The sequence below is a fragment of the Schistocerca nitens genome, chromosome 4, assembly GCF_023898315.1.
Source record: "Schistocerca nitens isolate TAMUIC-IGC-003100 chromosome 4, iqSchNite1.1, whole genome shotgun sequence".
NCBI classification, from domain to species: domain Eukaryota; kingdom Metazoa; phylum Arthropoda; class Insecta; order Orthoptera; family Acrididae; genus Schistocerca; species Schistocerca nitens.
This window is the reverse complement of record NC_064617.1, coordinates 195083020-195107899: the sequence shown is the minus strand read 5'-3', so window position 1 is coordinate 195107899 and position 24880 is coordinate 195083020. Positions and strand designations below refer to the sequence as shown.

Here is a 24880-nt window from a genome sequence, read left to right as displayed (position 1 = left end):
AGAAGTGACGTTTGTGGCACAACTTGACTAGATGAAGGGATCGGTTGGTAGGACATGTCCTGAGGCATCAAGGGATCACAAATTTAGCATTGGAGGGCAGCGTGGAGGGTAAAAATCGTAGAGGGAGACCAAGAGATGAATACACTAAACAGATTCAGAAGGATGTAGGTTGCAGTAGGTATTTGGAGATGAAGGAGCTTGCACAGGATAGATTAGCATGGAGAGCTGCATCAAACCAGTCTCAGGACTGAGGAGCACAACAAACAACAACAAGCCTAGGGACCGATTACCTTAGCAGTTTGGTCCCATAGTCCTTACCACAAATTTCCAATTTCCCTCTTCCAGACTTCAGTTTACTTAATATGTCGGACATGTCCGGGAGTGGTGCGGAGGTAGGTAGGAACTCACAAACACATTCTGTAGATTCACCATTGTCGCCATTGAGCCGTCGCACTACTGCAAAGATGAATGAGGTAGTCTAAGAAACCAGTGGACGTTACTAAAACTCAACAAAGCCCCAGGGATTGATTTAATCTCTGATAGGTTCCAAATACAATTTGTGAATATATTAGTTCCACTCTCGACAATATTTTACCAAAGATCCCTTGGGCGCAGAACTGTTCTCTGGGATTGGAAGGTTACAACCATCTATAAAACTGGCAGCATAGTTGATCAATAGAACTACCATTATATATCATTCTCATCTATTTGTTGCAGACTTGTAGAATGTATTTTGAGTTCAAGTATAACATACCTTGAAATTCCATGGAAACGAGCATGACTTCCTAAAACATCCTCTCTTGATATCCTAACTGCCGTATGTAGACGTAAACAGCTGGGTTATGTGTTCCTAGACTTGTGAAGAGCTTTAGATTGTACCAAACAAAATGGATTCATAAGGTATATTTAACTATGTTTGCAATTTGATTGAAAATTTATTGACGGGGGGAAAACAGTATTTTATGCAAAGTGGAGAGTAATTTACGAATGGCGAGGTACTGTATTGTGTGCATCACCGAAATATAATAGGACCATTACCACACTTATTAATTCCGTGATGATGTTACAGACTTTCAGGGATGATGGAAAAGGGTAAATGTATCAATTTTAGGTAATGGACCCTGGTACAGAAACGGCCAAGTCGAAAGAATAAGCGGAAGTGTGTTCATGGCATAAACCAGGTTCATTATTGTATACACATACTGGTTCAGTTTCAAAAGGAGTGGTAGGCTTTGAGCTCAGAATAAGCATGACAAAAGCTCCGCATAGCAAACCAGTATGACTTCACTATGTCGGCCGAAGGATGATAATACTTAAAATAGGGAGATTCCTTGATGACGTTATAAATTTTCAGGGATGATGCAGAAGGGTACACGTACCTATTTGAAGTCAGGGACGCTAGTCCGGAAACGACCGAGTCGAAAGGTATAAGCGAAAATCTACTGAAGCTACGCCTAGCTTCGCACAGTGCTCAAACTGAGGGCCCCAGCTTCTGAACCCTCATCATGACTTAAGAATTCTCATTGAACATTCCCCAATACCATGAGATAATTTCTCCTGTTGATGGACTAGTAACGGCGCACTTAGCTTGATGTCAGAGAGACTGAAAGTCCTAAGTCTATGGTACAGTAATTGTGAATTCCATTTACATTACACGCAAAATCGTTAAGCGTTCCACATTTTTACCAGTGCTACCCTCGCCACCCTCTGGTAGAGTACATTCAGGAGTCCATCTATGCCCTGGAACAGTCCCGCCGTTCCATGGTGATTGTGTGGACCCCAGGACACTTCGGAATCCCCGGAAACGAACTTGCCGACAAGCTGGTCAAACAGGCGACGCGGAAACCGCTTCTGGGGATAGGCATCTCCGAAGCTGACCTGCGTTCTGTCTTACACAGCAGGGTTTTCCAGCTTTGGGAGACGGAATGGCATAACAGCACGCACAGCAAACTGCGTGTCATTAAGGAGACTGTGAATGTGTGGAAGTCTTCCATGCAGGCTTCTCGCAGGGAATCAGTTGTCCTCTGCCGGCTCCGCATTGGCCATACGTGGCTAACGCATGGTTACCTACTCCGTCGTGAGGACTCGCCTCAGTGTCGCTGTGGCTCTCAAATGACAGTCGTCCACCTCTTGCTGGACTGCCCGCTTTTAGCCGCTCGGAGGCAGACTTTTAACTTTCCCAGCATCCTGCGTTCGGTGTTGGGCGATAATGCCTCCACAACAGCTTTAGTTTTACGTTTTATCCGTGAAAGTGGGTTTTATACATCTATGTAGGTTTTAGCGCATGTCCTTTGTCCCTCTGTGTCCTCCGCCCTAGTGCTTTTAGGGCGGAGGTTTTAATGTGTTACAGAGTGTGGCTGGCTTTCCCTTTTTATTCTCGTGGTTGGCCAGCCACTGTAATCTTGCTTTCATGTTTTACTCTCTTCTGTTTCTAGCATCTCTCTGTTGTTTTCTTGTCCTCTTTTGTTCCTTTTAGTATTCGTTGCCTTCCCTTCGTTCTTGTGGCTTTTCCTTTCTTTCCGTTTTATGTTATATGTTTCGTCCGTTTTATTATCACACTTGTGGCATTGTTTTATTAGGAACAAGGGACCGATGACCTCGTTTTTTGGTCCCTTCTCCCGCCTTTAAGCCAACTAACCAATCCATTTACTTGCACAAGTTTATCAACCTGCTACATTTACGACAGTTGTTCCAAATGACGTCCCCCAGCGTCAGTGCAGGCACGGTAGCGTCGCACAAAGTTCTGTCGCACCCGTTCTGATACCCCCGGTGTCGTTTCAACAGTGTCGCAGGAGCGAGAATTCGTGTCAGGAGATCGTCTTTAGTCTCGACAGACGTCTCGTACACCCATCTTTTCACATGGCCCCACAAGAAGTAATCAAGTGGGGTGAGATCAGGTGAACGCACTGGCCACCGGACATGACTTCCTATCCCTATCCACTTTTCAGGGTAAGTCTGGTCCAGGTGTTTACGATGTCTCAGTCAAAAGCGAGGTTGGGCTCCATCGTGATGAAACCACATTAGTTGACGAATAACAGTGGGGTATGTTCCAGAAACCCTCTAGTATGTCTCTAATCAACATTGTGTACAGTGGTGCATTTAAGTGGGGAGATAAGAAACGAGCCTAGTACATAACCACGTTGACAGATAACCTATGTCGATGGCTCTTCATAATTGTAGCGTGGGAATTCTCATCGGCCCAAAAATAGCTATTGCAACTATTTAGCATTCCGTCTTTGATGAAAGAGGCTTCATCCGTGAAAAGTATTCGTACATACACAGGAAAGTGGGAATCGACTGTCACGCGCTACAAGAACCACTGGATGAACACGTCAGAAGCTCGGAAGTCAGCAGGAGTCAAAGCACGCACTTTCTGTGTATTGTGGGGGCATGGGTGCATTTCTCGTAATACAACACAGTAGTCTGTGAAACATTCATTCCACATGCAATTGATCGAGTGGTGATTGCAGGCGCCTCATTTACTCTAAAAGCACTGTTTCTTCGAAGTCGGGAGGCTTTCAGTAAGTAATGCAGTATCTTTTCTTCCTCTGCCATTTTACGCCGAAAAAGAAAGGCGGAATCTATTATGGGACATCTTAGAAGATTCTCGCTTCAGCTTCTACAGTTTTATGAAGTTCCGATAGGTGACTGAATTTATGTAGCCTTCAAAATGTCGTGTGTAACAGAGATGCGTTGCAAGGAGCGAACTGCCATTGAGTTGCACTTGGCGAAAAATCAGGGCATCGCAGATATTCATAGGCGCTTGCAGAATATCCACGGAGACCTGTCAGTGAACAAATGCACGATGAGTCGTTGGGCGAGGCGTCTGTCATCATCGCAACAAGGTCGCGTAAACCTCTTCGATTTCCAGCGTGCTGGCCAACCGCACACAGTTGTGACTCCTGCCATCTTGGAACGTGCGGACACTCTCATTCGAGATGATCGACAGATCACAAACAAACACCTCGCTGCCGGCCGGTGTGGCCGTACGGTTCTAGGCGCTTCAGACCACTACGGTCGCAGGTTCGAATCCTGCCTCCGGCATGGATGTGTGTGATGTCCTTAGGTTTAAGTAGTTCTAAATTTTAGGGGACTGATGACCTCAGATGTTAAGTCCCGTAGTGCTCAGAGCCATTTGAGCCAAACACCCGGACGTCTCTGATGGTAGTACTGACACACTCGTCCACCAGTTGGCGTACTCAAAGGTGTGTGCCCTCAGGGTCCTTGCCGCCTAAGACCATACAGAACAACTAAGGATCACCTGTGCGGAACTGCGTGCGTGTTTCGAGGCTGATCGTTACAAGTTTTTTGTCGAAAATCATCACAGACGATGAAACACGGGTTCATCACTACGAATCGGAAACAAAATGGCGATCCATGGAGTGGCGCCACAAGTCTCCTCCGAAGAAAAATTTAAGTCTACCCTCAGCCGGTAAAGTCGTTTTGAAACGGACTCTGAGGGGGTTATTTTGTTTTATGTTCTGCCTTACAGGGCAACAACCAGCTCTGTAATGTATTGTGCTTCCTCACGAAACTGAGGAAACGGCTTCAGTGAGTTCGTCGCCAGAAAAATGCAAACGAACTTCTCCGTGACAACGTAAGGCTTCACACAAGTCTGCGCACCCGAGATGAGCTCACTAAACGTCGTTGGGCTGTTCTTTGTCATCCACCCTACAGCCCGGACTCGCACCTTCCGACTTCCGTCTTTTCGGCCGTGGGGAATAAATAGTACATGGGTGACAGAGAGGTTATTGATGCAGCAAGACGTTCGCTCTGACGTCGACCAGTAGGGTGGTACCATGCGGGCACACAGGCCCTCCCAGTAAGGTGGCGTAAGGCAGTCGGATTGGAAGGAGATTATGTTGAAAAATAGGGTTTGTAACCAAAGGAGTGGGAAATAATCTGGAGCACTGTAATCCTGAATAAAATCAACCTACACCCAGAAAAAAAAGTGGTGCTTTATTTATTGAACATTCCTCATAGTTCGTCATCCCTCTCGGTCGTTGCACTGTTGTACCAATTTCCCTGTTTCACCTATCGTTGGAACTGGCTTGAGAACATGATGTGAGCCATTCCTTCTACGGGGATATTTGGTCCTGTACAACCTTTCCGCTTGTCTGTCCGTTCTATTTCCTTGCCCATTCACGAAAATCATATCTGCAAAAATTTTTTTAAATAATTTAATAACTTTCTGGTCGTGCCAATTCAGCCATCTTAGTAATGGAAAGACAATGCGATAACGTATTGATGATGATTTTCATGTCAGTTACGACGATACGAACGTAAGGACAACACAACACCCAGTCCCCAAGCGGAGAAAATCTCCGACCCGGCCGGTAATCGAACCGGGGCCTCCGACCGTTGTGGCCGAGCGGTTCTAGGTGCTTCAGTCCGGAACCGCGCGACCGCTACGGTCGCAGGTTCGAATCCTTCCTCGGGAATGGATGTGTGTGATGTCCTTAGGTCAGTTAGGTTTAAGTCGTTCTAAGTTCTAGGGGACTGATGACCTCAGATGTTAAGTCACATAGTGTTCAGAGCCATTTGAACCGGGGCCCGTTTGGTTGGCAGTGTCCGCGAGTTACATCACAGGGTACGATTCCGTTTGGTTAGTCCTGATCGATGTTAGTGCTTTACGATTTATGCCATGAAATGTATTACCCAAAACTGAATATGCTTCATTATCAGGTTTTGAGGTAAGAAAGTTGCAAGTACAGCTGTCAGCCAGTTGAAACAAACGAATCTGTTATCAGTTTTTGGACGAAGTTGTGTGACCTTGCGTAAAAATGGAGTCGTTTCTGCATATCATTGACTCGTGGGATTGGCAAAGCTATTCCTCCTTATACGATGGCCTGGTTGTTGATGAATCCGGTACATCGACGTGTTCATTAAAAGGAATTCCCCTGAAGTCTCTGCCGTCTTACGACGTGTTCCTTTACTGACATGTGACGCTTTATATTAGCCCATTGCAGAAGTGCCCAATTCTCGTCACACAGCTGACTGAAAACACAAGTAGAAGCGATGCAATTAATACAATATATACCTGGATTCGTAATCAACTTCAGGCTCCAGCTTTCAGAAAATGCTTTGATGTGCTTGGTTTGCTGCGAAATTGTCGCCACATTGCGAGGTATTTAGCAACGTCAACAATGTTGCTTTACCTAATGATATTCATACACTATAGCATATGTGCCTTCACACGATGCACGTGGTGCTCTTGAATTATTAATTACTCTTTGAATGTCTTTATGATATACACTGAGGTGACAGAAGTCGTGGGATAGCGATATGCACATGTACAGATGGCGGTAGTATCGCGTACACGAGGTATGTAAGTGCAGTGCATTGGCGGAGCTGTCATTTGTGCTCAGATGATCCTTGTGAAAATGTGCTGGACGTGATTATTGCCGCACGACAGCAATTAATAGGCTCTGAACGCGGAATAGTAGTTGGAGGTAGACGCATGGGACATTCTATTTCGGAAATCGTTAGGGAACGTAATACTCCGAGATTCGCAGTGTCAAGAGTGTGCCGAAAATACCAAATTTCAGGCATTACCTCTCACCAAGGACAACGCAGTGTCCGACGGCCTTCATTTAACGACCGAAAGCAGCGGCATTTGCGTATAGTTGTCAATGCTAACAGAAGCAACACTGCGTGAAATAACAGCAGAAATCAGTGTCGTAACCTTTAGAATAGCGCGGCGAAATTTGTCTATAGTGGGCTGGGGCAGCAGACGATCGACGCGAGTGCCTTTGCTAACAGCACGACGTCGCCTGTTGCGCTTCTCTTGGGCTAGTGACCATATCGGTTGGACCTTAGAAGACTGGAGAAGTGTGGCGTGGTCAGATGAGTCTCGATTTCAGTTGGTAAGAGCTGACGGTAGGGTCCGAATATTGGCGCAGACCCCACGAAGCTATGGGCCCAAGTTGTCAACAAGGCAGTGTGTAAGATGGTGGTGGCTTCATAATGGTGTGGGCTCTGTTTATGTGGAATGGATTGGGTCCTCTGGTCAAATTAAACCAATTATTGGCTGGAAATGGTTATGTTCGGCTACTTGAAGGCCATTTGCAGCCATTCATGGCATCCTTTTCGCAAACAGGAATTTTTATGAATGACAATGCGCCCTATCACCGGGCCGCAGTTGTTTGCGACTTGTTTGAAGAACATTCTGGACAGTTCGAGCGAATGATTTTGGCCACCCAGATCGCCCGACATGTCCGAAAGAACAGACACCATGCGTTCGCCTCGATGGGCCACGAGTCCACCACATTCACTGCGGCTGCACAATTATTTTCGACATTCTGCGGGAACCTCCAAGCAGTGACCATGGAGGACATGGACGGGGAATGCGGATAGCTGATGCTGATAACAGATTTGTTTGTTTCAACTGGCTGACAGCTGTATCTGCAACTTTATCACCTCCAAAACCTGATAATGAAGCATATTCAGTTTTGGGGAGTACGTTTTATGGCCTAAACCATAAAGCACAAATATCGATCAGGACTAACCAAACGAAATCGTACCCTGTGATGAAACTTGCAGACACTGCTAACCAAACGGGACCCTGTTCAAATGGTTCTGAGCACTATGGGACTCAACATCTGAGGTCATCAGTTCCTTAGAACTACTTAAACCCAATTAACCTAAGGGCGTCACACACATCCATGCCCGAGGCAGGATTCGAACCTGCGACCGTAGCGGTCGCGCGGTTCCGGACTGAAGCGCCGAGAACCGCTCGGCCACAGCGGCCGGCGGCCCCGGTTCTATTCCCGACCGGTTCGGAGATCTTCTCCGTTCGGGGACTGTATGTTGTGTTGTCCTTACGTTCGTATCGTCGTTACTGATATGAAAATCATCTTCAGTACGCTATCCTATTGTCTTTCCATTACTAAGATGTGAGTCGGCCTGAAGGGGTGCCGAGATAGACCGCGCAACTCTGATAAACCCTGTGTCGGGTGGTGCAGTGGTTGACGCAACTGCCTTGTAAGCAGGAGATCCAGGGATCGAACCCCGGTCCACCAGATATTTTCACTCATTTGAAGTCCCCATGCAACTGACATCAAAATTTCCTGTCCATTCGTTTCTCCCACTCGACGTTCACAACTGCGGACTCCACGTGGTGTCTCGTCTTTCAACCATATCCAAAAGAAGAGACACCACGCACTCACATAAAAAACTATTCTGATAGCTGAGCCAAAGATCGTTGTTACTTAAAGGGTAGGTAACATTTGTCTATATTTACAAGATTGTCAGTCGAATTTCAGTGTTGTCTTTTAAAACGTAGTCCCAATTGCGAGATGCAGGGGCAACAGTTTGTCTCTCCTCATACAACATTTTATTTCCCTCGGTAAGACAGTGCTCTGCCAACGCAGATTCCTCTGGTTGGAATAAACGTCTTTGGCGCTGGAGTTCAACGCATCGGTCCTGAATAGTACGAATTGTTTGACCAGTATAAGCTTTCCCGTAATGGCAGGGGATTTTGTACACACTGGACTCCCTCAGTCCCAAGTTATCCTTTAGTGAGCCAAGGAGCGCTCTACTCTTGGCTAGTGGACTAGAAACACTATCTCATATATTTTTAAAATTCTTCCAATGTTAGAAGATACGCTCCAGGAAAACATCGTCTTTCCAGTTCCATCGTTATTATACAACGATTGAAGTTTTTGTGTCTTGGTTCCTCAGATTTGCTTGTCAGCCTAGATGTAATGTTGCTACCTGGGTTCCTCTTGAAGATTCCTTGAAGTTAATTGGAGAAAAACTGGATGAGGAAACGAGTAAGCTTCGTTACCATGTGCTGACGTCGACGTACTTTTTACTCAGTGATAATTTTTTTAAATAAACAGATGGAGTGGCTATGGGGAGCCTATGGTCCCCAGTAGGCGCCAATTTATTCATGGAAGATTTTGAAGACACGTCGCTGAGGTAGGCGCTTTTAAAACCTTCTTATTTTTGGAGGTACATTGACGATACGTTCATGATAGGACATATGGGAGAGAGACTCTTAACTGTTTCCTAGATCATTTTAATTGCCTTTGCCCTAGCATCAAGTTCACAATGGGGGTTGAAAGGGCTGGAACGCTTCCGTTTCTAGATGTCTTGGTTTACAGAAATTATTATGGGGCACTGGGACACAGTGTTTATCGAAAGCCCCCCCCCACACACGGACCGTTCCCTGCATTCATGATGATGTCATCCATTGTTTCAGTTCACGGGGGTTCTGCATACTTTGACAGGAAAAACTTATTCCATTTCAGACGCCGTAAGATTGACTCAAGGACTGAGGACTCTACAGACAAACAGATCCCTTGTGCTTTCCATTTTGGACCTTCATGGGAACCGGTAATAGAAGCTTTTGAAATGTGGTGCTACAGAAGAATGGCGAAGATCAGATGGGCAGATCGTATAACTAATGAGTTGGTACTGAATAAAATATGGGAGAAAAGAAATTTGCGGCATAACTTGACTAAAAGAAGGGATCTGTTGGTAGGACACAATGTGAGATATCATGGAATAATCAGTTTAGTATTGAGGGAAATGTGAGGGATAAGAAAGGGAGACCAAGAGATAAATATAGTGAGGAGGTTCAAATGGTTGTGGGCTCCAGTACTTATTTGAACAAGAAGAGTCTTGCATTGCATATAGCAGAGTGAAAAGCTCCATCAAATACATCTTTGGACTGAAGATCAAAACAACAACAATATGACCAGTAGGTATTATAGTCATGTAACCCAAAAACTAGATATGTAAAGTTAAATGAATAGATAGTAGTAAAAGTTGGATAAAGCTTCTGATACTTACCTTCTTGCTCACTGAACTTTTTGAAGTTGACACCAATAAATTGGTTGCCTTTCTCAAACTGAATGTATGTTGTTTTTATCATTCATTTCATATCACTTTCTGTACTTTTGATTTTCCGTACACCTAGAGCATGGTTATGTTCCTATATGTTGTAAAGCAATATACAATTTGATAACTGTCACTTTTATGCCATTAAGTTACTTCCATGGAGTTCCATTATTGGTGTGCAACAAATCTGTCTTGCTGCAGTCTCCCCATTGGACTCACACCTACAACTAACCAGTAAATGTCATCCACGAACAAGTTTATTGTGACTGTTGCATTCTAATTATAACACTCTTGAATGTTTCCCTAGATCAACACCTTGAAAAGAAATTAATTCTGGATCATTTTCTTATTTTATATCCATGGGAGTACACACTGTTCTTGCTAAGTACAGGGACTTTATGAATAGTCACAGCCATGTTTAGTTTATTTAGTTGCTGACCAGGAACTGACAAGAAAGTTTTGAACTTTCCACCCACTTCCCACCTCCTCCCACCAAACATGTACTTCTCACATCTACAGTGTGACTTCTGTGTATTTGAGGTTTTATTGGCTTTTAATATAAAACATTTGTTGAGAGAAAATTGACATTGATACTGAACTGGTACACAAAAATTTTAGCTCTGCTTGTTCATCTGGTTTCATTTTTGTCACCATCACAGAGTTTGGTGCTCACTTCTTTCCTGATAATGATAGTGACATGATGAAGTGTCCTATGGGTCAGGCAACCATGTTTTCACTACAGTCAAATGCTTTGATATCATGCATCTTGGTGATTTTATGCCAAGCTGTTCTGTTGATGACTGGAACAAGGTGTGACAGCATCTCAGCAATATGATGTGCTGTAGCAACAGGAGTGCTCACTCTCTAACATAGCAGTTGTATCTAATTCATTTTCTTTTGAGTGTACAGCTGTGTGCTAATGTTTGTCATATTGTATACAGTATCCTGTATGTGTATTGTCTGCAGTATTGTATTTTTATTGAAATCATTAATGTAATATTTTATACCTTGTATTTATATGTATATTATCTGCTTCTATTTCATCAGTTTGGAAGCAAACTTTAGTGATGAATAAAGATTTGTTAGAGTTCGTGTGTATGAATTCCTCTGTCCATTAATTTTCCTGTAGCTGCACTGTGACAATATTTAATATACATTGAAAGCTCATGTGAAACTGAGAATTTTTACGAGATGTCCATGTTTTGTGTCTAACAAATTGTTATTTCATAGTGACATCCTTAATAATCTACGCACTCACAAAAATGTGATTGCCATGACTTACCTAAATTTTTATTTACATTTTCTCGGGTTTAATTTTATTATTAAATGCACATACTTAAATACTTCCTTTGTTTTCTTGTGTGTACTTTTGCACTTTTGTTTTCTTCTAAGAATGTTTACATGTAATTTAAATCTAAGATTTTATTGTTGTTATACCCATTTGTGCTGGTATACTGTAAATGAAATAGCTACACTGAATAATAAACAAGTGAAGTCTGAAGTCTATGGCACAAGCTCGTGATTGGATATTGGTCTGACTGGAGTTAAGAGTGCAGCCTTTTTTCGCTGTGACGGATTCATCACACCAGTCTCTTTTGCCGCTGGGAAAGATCCCCGGTCCACATTTGATAGCAGGCTGAGCGCACCTGGAGGGACTGGAATGATGAAAATTCCCAGATCCTATCCAGGTTGAACCTGGGACCTCTAGAGCTAGAGTTTAGTGCTCTACCTTCTAGACTACCATGACCACTCACTGTCATTGCATTCATTTTTTATACAAAATTAAAAATTATAATTCTAAAAGTGAAGTTTACTTTTAAGGCTTGCAATAAAAATATGCTTTCTAAAACAAGCAGACTTCTTTCATAGATACCTACTATACTGAACTTTTGTTAATTTTCTTTTTCCAGTTGTGCCTGCCACACGGTCTTCAGTTCCGCACACAGAAACACTGCATTGAGCCACGCTTTCACAGCTTCATTATCACAAGAGAAGATGGGAGTCACAGCTATGGCTGTAGTTATATATTTTATGAGGAAGTTCGCAATCGGAAAATATGTAGTGCCATGCAAACATTGCAGGTAGGAAAGTCATAATTGTTGTGAGTACCAAAATCTGATATATATTAAATGAAAGTAGGAAGAAGTATTTCACTAAGTGTTTGACTTCTCATGCAAATTCCCAACAGTTTTCAACACTAAAGAAATTGAGCAGTTGCTGGTTGCAATTGTGTCTGTTGTCTATAAAGATACTTCTCCCAGACTTGAACCTTGCTGTGATACCAGTATCAGTTAGCGAATGGCGTGTGTTGTGTACTTCATATAATAAAATTTGGAGGCCAACCCAGAGGCTTCTCTCAGATGCACTTTTCATGTAGTGAAGAGTGTAAATGTTACAGTGCCCTGCCATTCACAAATAATATTGCCAAATCCTTTGCATTTTTCTGATGTGTTTTCAAGTTTTGTACACACTATGAGACACACCAAAAGAACACCTATTATCATAATTTTTGTCACCACAACAAATGTTAGTACAAAGCCAGTAAGAGAACATTTCTTTATACACACATTAGCAGTGTGAGTCACTTCTGAAAGTCTATGGGCTAAAAGAACATACCAGTTGTTTAATGTGTTCCATGTTACCCAGAGTGATCAATTTTTAAAGTGGACATACATGTATAAGCAGAAAAAAAGCTTCACAAATCTATCTCACAGTGTACAAGAACTTTTCTTTTACTCATGTGAAAATGTGTAGAAAATTCAGTGGTTCAAGACTGATTAATTATGTGGAAGTTTATGTTCTGAAGAAGGCAGACACAAAAGTTATTGTTAGAGATGTGATGCAGTTTAGTGACTCTTGTGGGAATGCATCAGTGTAGCTCGAAAAGCAAACATTTTCCCCTCAGCAGTAAAATCTGCCTCTAAAATAGAAAGGCTGTCAATTCTACAGAGATAAAAGGCTACGAGATATGAACCCACCAATATATAGCTCACATTGTTGGAGGGTCTTAAGTCTCTTTTTCTTCATATGTTTGCTAAGTACTGGTATATATATGTGGATAGCACATGGCCAGTTGCTCTGTAGTTCTCCCAAACAGGCTGACTTAGAGTTTCAGCTTATCACTTGTGACTACAGTAGCATTTCACCAGAGTGTGTGTGTGTGTGTGTGTGTGTGTGTGTGTGTGTGTGTGTGAGAGAGAGAGAGAGAGAGAGAGAGAGAGAGAGAGAGAGAGAGAGAGATCTTGCCAGTTGATGAATACTAACAGCTTTCTCACTATTTTTTTCCTTGCATAAGCATTGACTTTCCATTGTAAGTTTTTGTTGTTTCCTGAGTTATTGCTACTGTAAAAATAAGAAATTTCGCCTTGCCTGACAATTTGCTTCTACAGACATAATCTTGGAATAAACAGCATCCAGTTTATACTTTCTTCTGCTTCCTGTAAAATGTATTTTATATACGCATAAAAAATAACATTATGTGAACAAAATTCTCTTAATAGTGCTGTTTTGTTCTTTCAAGGCAATGCACTTAACAGAATTATCAAGCAGTCATCGTATTCCACAATCTCGCTCAAGAAGACAGGGTAGGCTAGCTGCTGATGGCTCACACAATACTCGTTCTCTTCCAAGACACTTCAAACTTTCAATGCACCATCCTGCAGCAGCCCAGAGCTACTATGAAGCCGCAAAGGACACACTGTATGCATCAAAAAGCATTGCTATCATCTCACAGTTACCATATGTTCGTGCTACAAAACTTTTTCTGGAAGGACTGTACAGGTTTGTAGCTGTCTGTAGGTATTAGTAGCCTAATAAACCTTCATTTTATCATAGGAGAACTCTTGTTTTAAAACAAAGTGACACAGTCTCATTCTTGAAATTGCTTTTTGCTATGTAATTAAATAATTGCAATAACAAGACATTTATATATATATATATATATATATATATATATATATATATATATATATATATATATATATATGGTGTATATGTAAGTTACCATATTTAATTTGAAGTGTAATTAAGCCCCTCAGCATTTCTTTCTTTAATAAAGGTCTTTTCACCAATTGTAATATTCACATATTCTATAAATTTCCAACACTAGATTAAAGTGAGTCCTGCTGCCCTGTATCTGTGTAGAATATGATACAAGCGTTCCTAAAATCTGATCATGAGATGTGAAACGTTGGAGGAGAACCTTTCAAGAATGTTACTTTCAATTACGAATACAGAGTTGATGGAGAAGCAACATTATAGGGAATAACCATGAGCAGGAAGGAAATATACTGTTTTCAAACTGCGGTACGATTGTTACAGTGTAGGTTTTCAGTGTGTCATATTGGGTTTCAGATGTGGATATTTACCTCAGCTGAGATATGAGTTTTAATTTCAGTTAAGTATCCAGTTGTAGTATGTAACAGAAGTTTCTTTCAATCAGTTACTGCTGCCAAATTCTCATTCACAGATTGGAAACTTAAAACAGAGGAAAGGACCCTGGCTTGTACGTGGTAGTTTTGTTGTTAAGCGGGCAGCTTTATCAAACAGTGTTGTTATGTCCTTTTTAAAATAGGCTACTTATGCAAGATTATTTATTATTTTCAGATGTGCTGTGGAACCAAATGCTTGTAGTGTGAGCCTAGAGAGCCATGTGCACAACCTTCTATTTGAGACTCCATTACCACAGCCTGGTCGCAGTTTGCGTTTCTCCTGCCCGTACAGTGGTGACCCCATTATAGTACAACGCCCAAGCTCTATTGAGGAGTTGCCTCTGTTTGACCTGCCAATTCGACAGCTCTTTGAACTTTTGGGAGTTGAAGGTGCTGTTCAGCTTTTCACTTGTGTGTTGCTGGAAAACCAGGTGCTTTTATGTTCCTCAGGTGAGTGGCAAAAAGACATCTGCACATACTGCAGTTCTGTCTTAGAGTAAAATTTTATTTGATGTGTAACACATGAGATTATTCACCTCTGGTCCAGTAACAATACCACAGAAAAGCATTAGCTTCCAATTCATTTCATTTGGTAAATGTCATTAAGTTACATTATGGGTTCTCAAGGGCTGCAGGATTCACTAAATAGTTTAGAGGGGTAGGTGTATTTGTACTCCACTGAGTGCATTAAGATTTATGATATGATACATTGACTTAGAACATGGTTTTCCCCAATATCTCCTTATGGTTGTAGTGGGTCTTATATGTGATGCATAGTGTGTAGTAACCCACACAGTGGACATAAGTCCACAACGGGCAGCCCGGTACAGACGGCTGTCACCAGGTTTTCCGTGTGCGTGCAGCGCTACACAAGTGACACCCAATGTGGATAGCATGTTTATGAGGACTTGGAGTGAAGCTGCTGTTGTTAACAGCCTACAACCCTGGCACATGGAGCCTAGCATGCTGGGGGGAAGAGAAGGTAACTGCAGAAGGCAACCGGGCCATCACAGACAAACCTATCTTTGCCAGCAGGAACAGTGAATACCCTTCCCTTCACGCCCCTCTTGTTTCGTACAGCATGAGCAGGTAGCCTGCCGCAAGTGGTGGGGTCTCTTGCTGTAAATTAAAAATAAATAAAATAAAATAAAATAAATCAAAATGGAGGGCCACTGAGTACCTACTCAACTCGCAGATGGATGCCAAGCTAGGGTCCCCAGCATTGGCACATGTCGAGCAGCTATTGGTAAGTTGTAACAGACAGCAGGTTTCTTTTCTCTGCAAATTCATGGACAACACAGTTTACAAGTCAGGTGTCTTTTCATTATGTACTTGGTGGTTATGATGTGAGTACTGAAAATTTGTTTGGGTAGATGCCTTTGCTACTGGTCGTAAAGAAGCCATTTGATCAACTTCTTCTTTTTGGCAACTTCAAGGTCACTGTTAATGTTCAGGTAGTCATAGACACTTACCCCCAACCTCACCTAGAGGAGTTAGTCACAAAATTGGTAGGGGGTCAGTTCTTTTCCAAAATCGACTTGGCCGATGCCTACCTTCAGATACCATTGGACAAGGCATCAGAACAGTTGTTTGTTGATAATATGCCTTTCATCCTCTATCAGTATTAATGTTTGGGTTTTCCAGTGCACCTATTGTACCAACTTTTTTTAGAACAGGTTATGACAGTTGTCTCTCATTGGATTTACTATCTCGATGACTATCATTGTGACAGGTGCTACTATGAAGGATCACCTATGTAAGCTCTGTGCTTTGCTTACTGTTCTACAGGCTATGGGCTTCAAATGTAATCTTGCTAAGTCTCACTTTTTTCCATGACTTTGCCCTATTCATGTAATCTGCAGGAACACCAGGCATTCCTCAGCAGAGTGGCTTAATATTGCAAGTGTATTCCCAGATTGGCTAGTACCGCCCAGCACTTGCATATTTTGCTTTGGAAAAGTGCTCCTTTTGTTTGGTCTGCAGCCTGTGAGCATGTTTTTGTGCAGCTTATCCTGTAGTCTTCATTCCATGCTGTGTCTTGCCACATTTCAACCTAGGAAGCATTTGGTCCTGGCAATTGATGCATCCCAATATGGGGTGGGGACGATCGTGGCCCATCGCCATTCAGAAGGCTCCGAACAATTGCCTTTGTGTCGAAAACACTCTCATCTTAGAAAAATTATTCTCAGGTGGAAAGAGATGCCCTTGCTATTGTCTATGCCTTAAAAAAATTCTTCTGTTTTTCTATGGTGCAAAATTTCATTTAATTACCAACCACAAACCCTTGGTTTCTCTGTTTAGCCCATGGTATCCGTACTGGACAAAGCTGTTCATCATCTTCAGCATTGATCTCTGTCCTTGTCTCAGTACAATTATGAGATCCATTTTCATCCTGTGCCGCAACATGTAAACAAGGATGCTCTGTCCCAACTCCTTGTGGGTCCTGACACCTCGTTTGACCAGGAGGAACTGCTTTGTTTTCAACTGGACATGTTGGTGAAGCACACAGTGAGCAGCTTCCTCATCACCCATTCCCTTATTGCCTCTGCTGTGGTGGTGGATCTAGTGCTCTGGCAGGTCAGATGCATGATGCAACATGGGTGGCCCAACTGTCCACCGGACCAGGTGTTGCACCCACTTGAGAATTATTTTGAATTACACAATCACCTCTCCCTCTTGGATGGCATTATTTTGTTGTTGATGGAAGAGTTTACTCCCGGCATTGTGGTTCCACTGGCTCCATGGTGGGAGGTCCTCTGCTTTTACATCAGGTTTACTGGGGGATCTTGCACACACAACCTACACAGCCTTGGGAAATAGTCCCTAGTGATTTCGTTGGTCTTCTTCTAGACACTTTCTTGTTATTGGTACTTGATGCTTTTTCTCTTTTTCGTGTTGTTTTTTGTCTGTCTGTAATGGCAGACATGACTTTCAAGTCCCTGATGAAGGTATTGTCCATAGAAGGCTTGCCTTGCACACTGAATTTGGACAATGGTCCTCAGTTCATGGTGCAATCTTTGAAAGACTTTACTACACACAATGGCATTGTCCACAACATGCCACCTGCCCTCCATCTGCATCCAAACAGTGACATGGAAACCTTTTCTGAATGTTTAAGATGCAGCTGTACAAGCACTTAGAATGTTTCGTGACCGAGGAGGCTCTCACATTTTTGTAAGCTGTTACAGAATGATGCCAGTTGTGGCAGAGCTCTTGTGTGGCCAATAGCTGTGGATGCACCAGTTTTGTTGATGTTCTTGCCCAGCACACCAGTCTGGACCACAGCATTTGGATGGAGCGCTAACTGGATCCCAGCTGTCGTCCACAGCCAGCGCGATCATCATGTCTTCGTGGTTCACACTGAAGATCGACTTGTAGCACGCCACCAAAACCATTTGTGTCCCAGGATGGGTGCAGAGCCCCCTATTGGAGTTGAGCAGGCCCGGTTGTGCCTACATACCGTGGTGGTCAGGGCTTTGCCAGCACCGATGGCAAGTTTGCTTCCTGCTGCAGGTGCTGGCACCTCCCACGTTAATGAGCAGCAGGGATGAAAGCTCGGTTTCTGTCGCCAGAGCCTCTCCTCTCCAGTCTGCTGTGATTGTTGCCTGTTCCAGCATCACTTTTTGTGGACTCGGACATCCAGATGGCTCCTGACTCACCTGTTGCCAATCCTGTCCACTGGTTGCCCCTGGATTCATGGGTGGTGACAGTGCCCTGATCTGACTCACTTTTGTCAATAAGCACTGGTTGGGGCAGATTGGGAAATTCTCACACGTTTGGCTGCTGCCCTTGGCACTGGCACAGATGGTGACAGCATTGTGGATGGCAATGCTTGGCCTTTCCTTCCTGCAAGGAAGGAGGAATGTAGTAACCCACCAGTTACTACACTACCACCCAAAGGGGATATAAGTTGGGCCACTAAAACAAGTGTACTGCATCCCAGCATTCCAACAGCATGCCTGCAACTACCTGTGATGGCCGCCAGGGGCAGTCTGTTGACTGACTGCCTTCACCAAGTCCACTGTGCACACACAGCACTGTAACAGCAATACCTGATGTGGATGGCGTGTTTATAAGAGCACAGTGGGCCTCAGGTCCATCATTGTTAATTGCGTTAGAAGTGTGTAAATTACTTTCATTGTAATCTTGTTGATGTCAGTCTGTGACCCAACAAATTGTATCTTTTTTATGAAAATGTGTTTCCCTGTGTTCCTAGATAGAACATAGTGTCATTTTGAGTCTCATTACAAACAAAATGATGTCCAATGCATAATATAGTATGTCAGATTGATAGAGCAATCCCAAACTACCATGGTGTGAAATTAATTTAGTGGAAATTTAATGAATGTGTTGTATAACACAAAGGATCATCAGTGTTTGCAGTAGTAACGGTAACTGAGTACGCTACTTTGCCATCTCCACTGTCTTCACAGTATCCTCAGACAACACTGTCAGTCCATTATCATGGGACATACTAATTATTTTATGTGCTTTACTGTAACTGTCAGTAAATATCCTCTGATTACTTATCACACTAGCTTACTTTGAGTACACATAGTAAATTATAGTGAGAATCAAAACCTGCAAACTGAAAGTAGTAACAGTGTACCAGCTGCTAATGTAATTATTTTCAATTTTGTTGTTTACATGTATTCACTAGGCTATGTTATTGTAATCTCAAATTACTGTAACAGAATAGCAATAGAGGCCAGTTACTAGTGTCCAGCTTTGACATGAACAACCCAGCTTTAATGACCTTGATGTTGATGGGATATTAAAACGTTATTTTCTTCCCTTCCTTACCAACAGACATTGAAAGACATAGTGTAGCAGCTATTTACAGCTTGCTTTTAGTTTCCACTATTTTCAGCAGTAAAATATAAAGTTGATACAAGGTCATATATGAGAGTATAACTGTCAAATATTTGTTAATAAAATATTTGTGCAAGCGTGCCTCTGTGTGTGTGTGTGTGTGTGTGTGTGCGTGTGCGTGTGTGTGTGTGTGTAAGGAGGGAGGGGGGAGGGGCGGCACAGATGTGCACCTAGTACTCCGGAATAAAGGGGTTAAATCCATTTACAGCTATCCAAAGTTAGGTGTGCTGAAGATTTCCTAAATCTAAGGAAATGTGATGGTGCTTCCTTTAATAAAGTTATGGCTGAGTCTTTCCCCTGCCCTCGAGTGATACACACAGTCACACAAAGAGGAAAGAGCTCTTTATGCTGGTGTGAAAATCTATTGTAAACTGCTAATGTAGATCAAATCTGATGTGAAGGGGCTGGATAATTTTATTATTCACTTAGTTATTGATATCTTCATTTCTGTGTTGTCTGCTATTAATGATATTTTCACTGTCTCTCATAAAAGTGTAAAGTTTCATTGGCTTTTAAGCAAGTAGTAATAGAAGGCGGTCATAGAAAGAAACACCAAAATATCTAATAAAGAAGGTACCAGTGTTCAGTTGTCAGAGTGGGATGTATAAGTAGTATCAATTGAACTTTGCAGATTATCAGAGGCTTATGGTGGTAGCGGAATCTGTAACATGTCTGCTGTTTCCATTCACCTGGCAACATGTCTATGTGCCAATTCTACCTGCATCCCTGCAGCATTTCTTGGATGCTCCAGTTCCGTTTGTGATGGGATTACATAGTGGTGAAGCACAACAACGAATTGTATCAGAAGTATGTAATGTTTTTGATATTAATGTTTTAATAGGAAAATTATTTATTTGAAAAAGAAATATGTTCAGATTGTTTTCAGTTTATTATTTATAATATGAATTGAAAAAAGAAATCACGTCTTTAAATGGTTTACAGATTTATACTTCCAAAAGCACCCACTGCAACTGAAGAGCGTTTTTTCAAAACACAATAAATGTAACTGATACAGTTTTCCATAAAATGAGTGTTAATGTTTTCACATAGGTAGATACTGAAATTGAAGAGCATTTTTTCAAAACTAAATAAATGTAACAGATACAGTTTTCCATAAAATGAGTACTAATGTTTTCACATAGGTAGATGTGTTTGAAAATTTTAATTTTAACAAGATTACTGGATGTCACTGACATTAATGAAGTGCTATGATTAAATATATTAAAATTTTATTTTTATAGCAGTATTTTTTCTTCAAAAGTTGACAAATGCATACAATTACTGCTGGTAGCAGTTGTATGGTTTAGTTCTTCAAAATGTTTTAATTTTTTTTCAACTAATTTTTTAATGTGTTTTAGTGTTTATTATATGCCTACATTGTTATACAATGCATATTTTGGCATACATTATTACATATTGCATTTTTTAAATTTATAGTTTTTATCTTAATTGAGAATACACAAACAGTAGCAACAGAAATATAGTGGTATAATACAGTAATAACAATGATAACTGTTTTAACATAACTGTCTAGTTTATGTCATTATTATAAATACTTCATAATGTATGGAAAGTATTTCTTGTTACAGTTACATTGTTGTTGTCAAGTTTTCTCTCTTACATTTATACAATGTTCATCTAGTATAAAACTCATTTGCATCATCTCAAACTTCCTTTGCCAACCATATTTTGTTTTTGTAAAAGGGTGGATGTTAGTACTGTTGGATGCATGGTTTCTTTATCCCCAGTGGCTCCTTCTTCAGGCAGAAGGGTTGAAGAGGAAGGAAGAGGGGCAAAGGAAAAGGACTGGAGAGGTCTAGGAAAAAGGGTAGATTTTGGGAAAGTCACCCAGAACTGCAGATCAGGGAAGACTTATGAAACAGAATGAAAAGGAAAGACCAATTGTTGGGGATTGCATTAGACGAGATTTGAAAACCTGAGAGATTAAAGGTGGATGGCAGGATAATATGCAAGACAAAGACTACTAATTAACTCATGCACAATGTTTAATCAGTAATCTCTGTCTTGCATATTACCCTGTATTCCACCTTTATTAAGCTCTCAGCTATTCAAATCTCATCCAATGCAGTTCCCAACAATCAATCTTTCCTTCACATCCCGTCCAGTAAGTCTCCCTGACCTGCATTTCTGGGTGTGACTCCTGAAATGTACCCCTTTTTCTAGACCTCTGCAGTCCTTTTCCTTCACCCCTCTTCCTTCTTCTTCTATACTTCTGCCTGAAGAAAGAGCAGCTGACTCCGAAAGCTTGCCTAATTATAACCTCCTTTTATGTGTGTGTTCTGCCACTGCTTGGCGAGTAGAGTTTTTGATCTATCCAATTAAAGTCTATAATTAAATACACAGGATGTCCAAAGCTTGTGTGCACTCTTTGATCTAAAAATTGAATAATACAGTTTTCTCTTTGATGGAAAGTTTCAAAAACAGAAATAAACATTCTCCAGATACAGGTGCATTGAAAACTTTCGAAAAAACATTCTTCACTTGAAGAGAATACTGTTATTTACAATGACATTTAGCTCCTGCACACAAAATGGTTGATTCTGAATGACTCTGACACAGATGGAGGCCACAGCTTCCATACGTTAACTTGGTTTTCATGATGTCTCTGGTTACTTGCATTCTTCAAGCATATGTATCACCTTGCTTTCCTAGTTGATTCCTTGTTTGCATGAATTTTAGTCACATTTAGTTTCTTTCCAAGGATCTCTCCCATTGCGCAAATGATAGGCAACTGGAGTCCTTTCAAATCCTTGGATTGCTCTTTTACATACGGTTTCAAAAATTCGAGGTCTAATTCTGGCATTTGATTTCCCTCTGTTTCACTTGGGCACATTCACCCTGAACAGTTGTATGAGTTTACTGCAGCTATATCAAGTAGGCTGTAGAACATTGACAGTGGCCATGTTGTAGTACCCCTTTTTGTAGAGTATGTCCCAACCAGTTGATCCAAGGCATCCACTTCTCCCTTAGTGGAAGTATAGGTTTGCATGAGTTTTCTTTTTTTGGTGTATCAACTTCTACTCCTGTATCATGGTGTTGACAACATTAACAGATTTTTTTAATTTTTAATTTTTTTACTTTTCCTTTCTGATTTAGGAGACAATTGTTACTAGAGGCTTCTTAGTGGATGGATCCATGAATGCAAGTTTGGAGGAATACAGCTCTCTGCCTGCTTTCGTCTTAAATTCTTGTGGTATGTCCTTTCTGTTGGATTTGAGTGTCCCAACCAATGTAAGTTTGTAATCTCCATACAGAATGTCCGCCAATTCCACAGAAGTTTTGAAATGGTCAGTTGTCATATTGTAGCCTGTATTCTTTATTGGCTCCACCAGTCTCTTCAGCCTCAAGAGGATCCCATTCACAGGCAGCTGTACTGTCTTTTCCAGCAAACAATTCCATTTTTATTATATATCGTTCAGTTGCACTACTAAGAATTGTAGCAAGTATACCATATTTTCCAGGTTTGTCTTTGAGGAAAACTTTAAAAGGACAGTGACCTCTGAAAAGACATAGCTTTTCATCAGTTGTATTATGAGGTCCACTTCTGAAGTACTATGGGAATATTCCATTCAATTCTTCAAATACTTCGCTCAGCGGCACAAATTTGTCACTTACTCGTCTTCCTGCCCTGATGCCTTTATCATAAAGCGAATAATTTTCAGTAGCTGATATGCTCTTGTCTTACACATAGTTCCTCTATATGTGGATCTTCCCAATAAATTTGACCATAAATCAGATAACAAACTATCTGGTTAATTCCCATTAAAATTAAAATTCCCATCAAAGCATGTATTTCAGAAATGATTGCAGGAGACGTGTTTTTTTCTTTCAGCTTCTTCATTTGTATGGTCAACAATTTGCTGTACTATTTCAGGAGTGAAAAGTTTCTTAAATAATTCACATATACTTGTTACTTTCCTAGCAGTAGTTATTTGCTGATCCATGGACTATGTTGGCAAAATCCCTTTTACAATGCTCTCTACCAGAACTTACAACATATTTATTTGGAGCATTAAATTCATGGTTTGTTTCTTCATTGTCCTCCACTTCTTTATTTGAATTCTCTTCAATTTCTGTATGATCTGACTCAAAATCACTGAAATCTGATAATTTGTCACCTACTAAAAGTTTAGCAAAAATTCTGTATCTTTGAAGCCTCTATAACTCATTTTAGAAAATCTACTTTACAAGAAATGCGTTTGCTCTACTGTGACAGACTGATAATAATAATTTCTAGTAATCAACAACTACAATCAAACTCAATTATTAGACTTACAACTAGAAACTGTAAAACACAGTTGAGGTTGCCAAATGAAATTTAATAAAGGAAAAATGTACAGGCAATTTTTGTCCATGCTTGGTGGTTGTAGAGAAAACAATAAAATTATGGTCATGTGTAGTACTAACCCAGGACAGAATGTGCCCTTGGGCCTAAAATTTTTTATTTGCAGTTTTTAAAATGTTAACTATAGAAATGTACAGTATATTACTTTATAAGGTGCAAGACAAATAGAAAATGGCTCATAAAGACAGAAAGATACTTGTTATGATTTTTTAATAAAAGAAAAATGTACAGGCAGTTTTTGCCCCTTCGTGATGGTTTTAGGCTTCATTCTTATTTACTATCCAAAGTTGTGCTTAAAGCTTATATCTGTAAGTTGTCATTGCAAGTTATCCTGGTAGGAAGAATTTGAATGGGTTAATTTTATTTTACAGACTGAAATGGTTTCAGTTAATCATCATCTGCAATAGCATTTCATTTTGTACTCTAATGCAGAGAGAATGTCACTTGCAAGTTTAGTGACAAAGAGTTATAGCTCTGTACTTTTTCACAATGATATCTTAAAACACCGCAGATATTCTTACATTATAACTGGTGGAGCTGACTGACACTATATTTTTCTTTGATTTCATGTTGCAGAGATCAAACTACCACCATTATAATACTGAGATCTGTGTCCCCATAATTTATTAGTAGTTCAGCAGTAAATAATCAAAATGCTGCATGTACTGGAAATTTCAAATTCTAATAGTGGTGTCAATTTTTTATTGCTGTCAATGTAGATTGAGAATTTGAATAGCTGTGTTAGTTACATGGCTTCTAGCAGTGTTTGTTGTTTTATGATAAGCAGTAATGTACTGTAAGTAGGATTCAGTATTTACAGATGTTAGTAAATATTTTCTTTGAAAAAATGGTAATCAAGTAAATGTTTAGCTATCACTAACAAATAAACAACAGCAGATTTCTTAAAAGCAACAGCCTTCTTTCCAATTTACTGGTTTAAATTTAACTGCCATAACCATGAAAACAGTAAGCAGTACAATGATTGTTATTACAGTATACAATCATATTGAAATGATTTTCTTGTCTTTAGTTAATGTATACCTTGACTTGTTCCATATCCCTGAAGGTGTTCCTTCTTATTAGGATCTACAGGACAGAATGGATAGATGGATGAATGAATGTATTAATTAACTAATTAATGAATTAATGATGGGATTGAGGATTAAATAAGCAGTCAGGATGTAACAGCTTCTCAAAAGTCCAAGTGGTCACGGAGTAAACACTTCTAACTTGTTAAAATGGAATAGAAAATTTGAAATTATTAAAATTGAAAAGATAGTTCCAAACATTGTCAGAATTGCTTTTATATTCTTTATCTACATCAATATCTACATCTATACTCTGTAAATCACAGTCAGGTGCATAC

At 40.8% G+C, this 24880-nt stretch overlaps 1 protein-coding gene across 1 annotated transcript in view; it reads left to right on the top strand.

Moving 5' to 3' along the window:
- Nucleotides 1-24880, top strand: part of LOC126251326 (DENN domain-containing protein 5B) — a 524570-nt gene that overhangs the window by 393789 nt on the left and 105901 nt on the right. The window contains exons 3-6 of the mRNA XM_049951665.1: nucleotides 11757-11927; nucleotides 13367-13626; nucleotides 14452-14726; nucleotides 19780-19955. Of these exons, the coding sequence (XP_049807622.1) occupies nucleotides 11757-11927; nucleotides 13367-13626; nucleotides 14452-14726; nucleotides 19780-19955 (882 nt within the window). The remainder of the gene's footprint in view (nucleotides 1-11756; nucleotides 11928-13366; nucleotides 13627-14451; nucleotides 14727-19779; nucleotides 19956-24880) is intronic.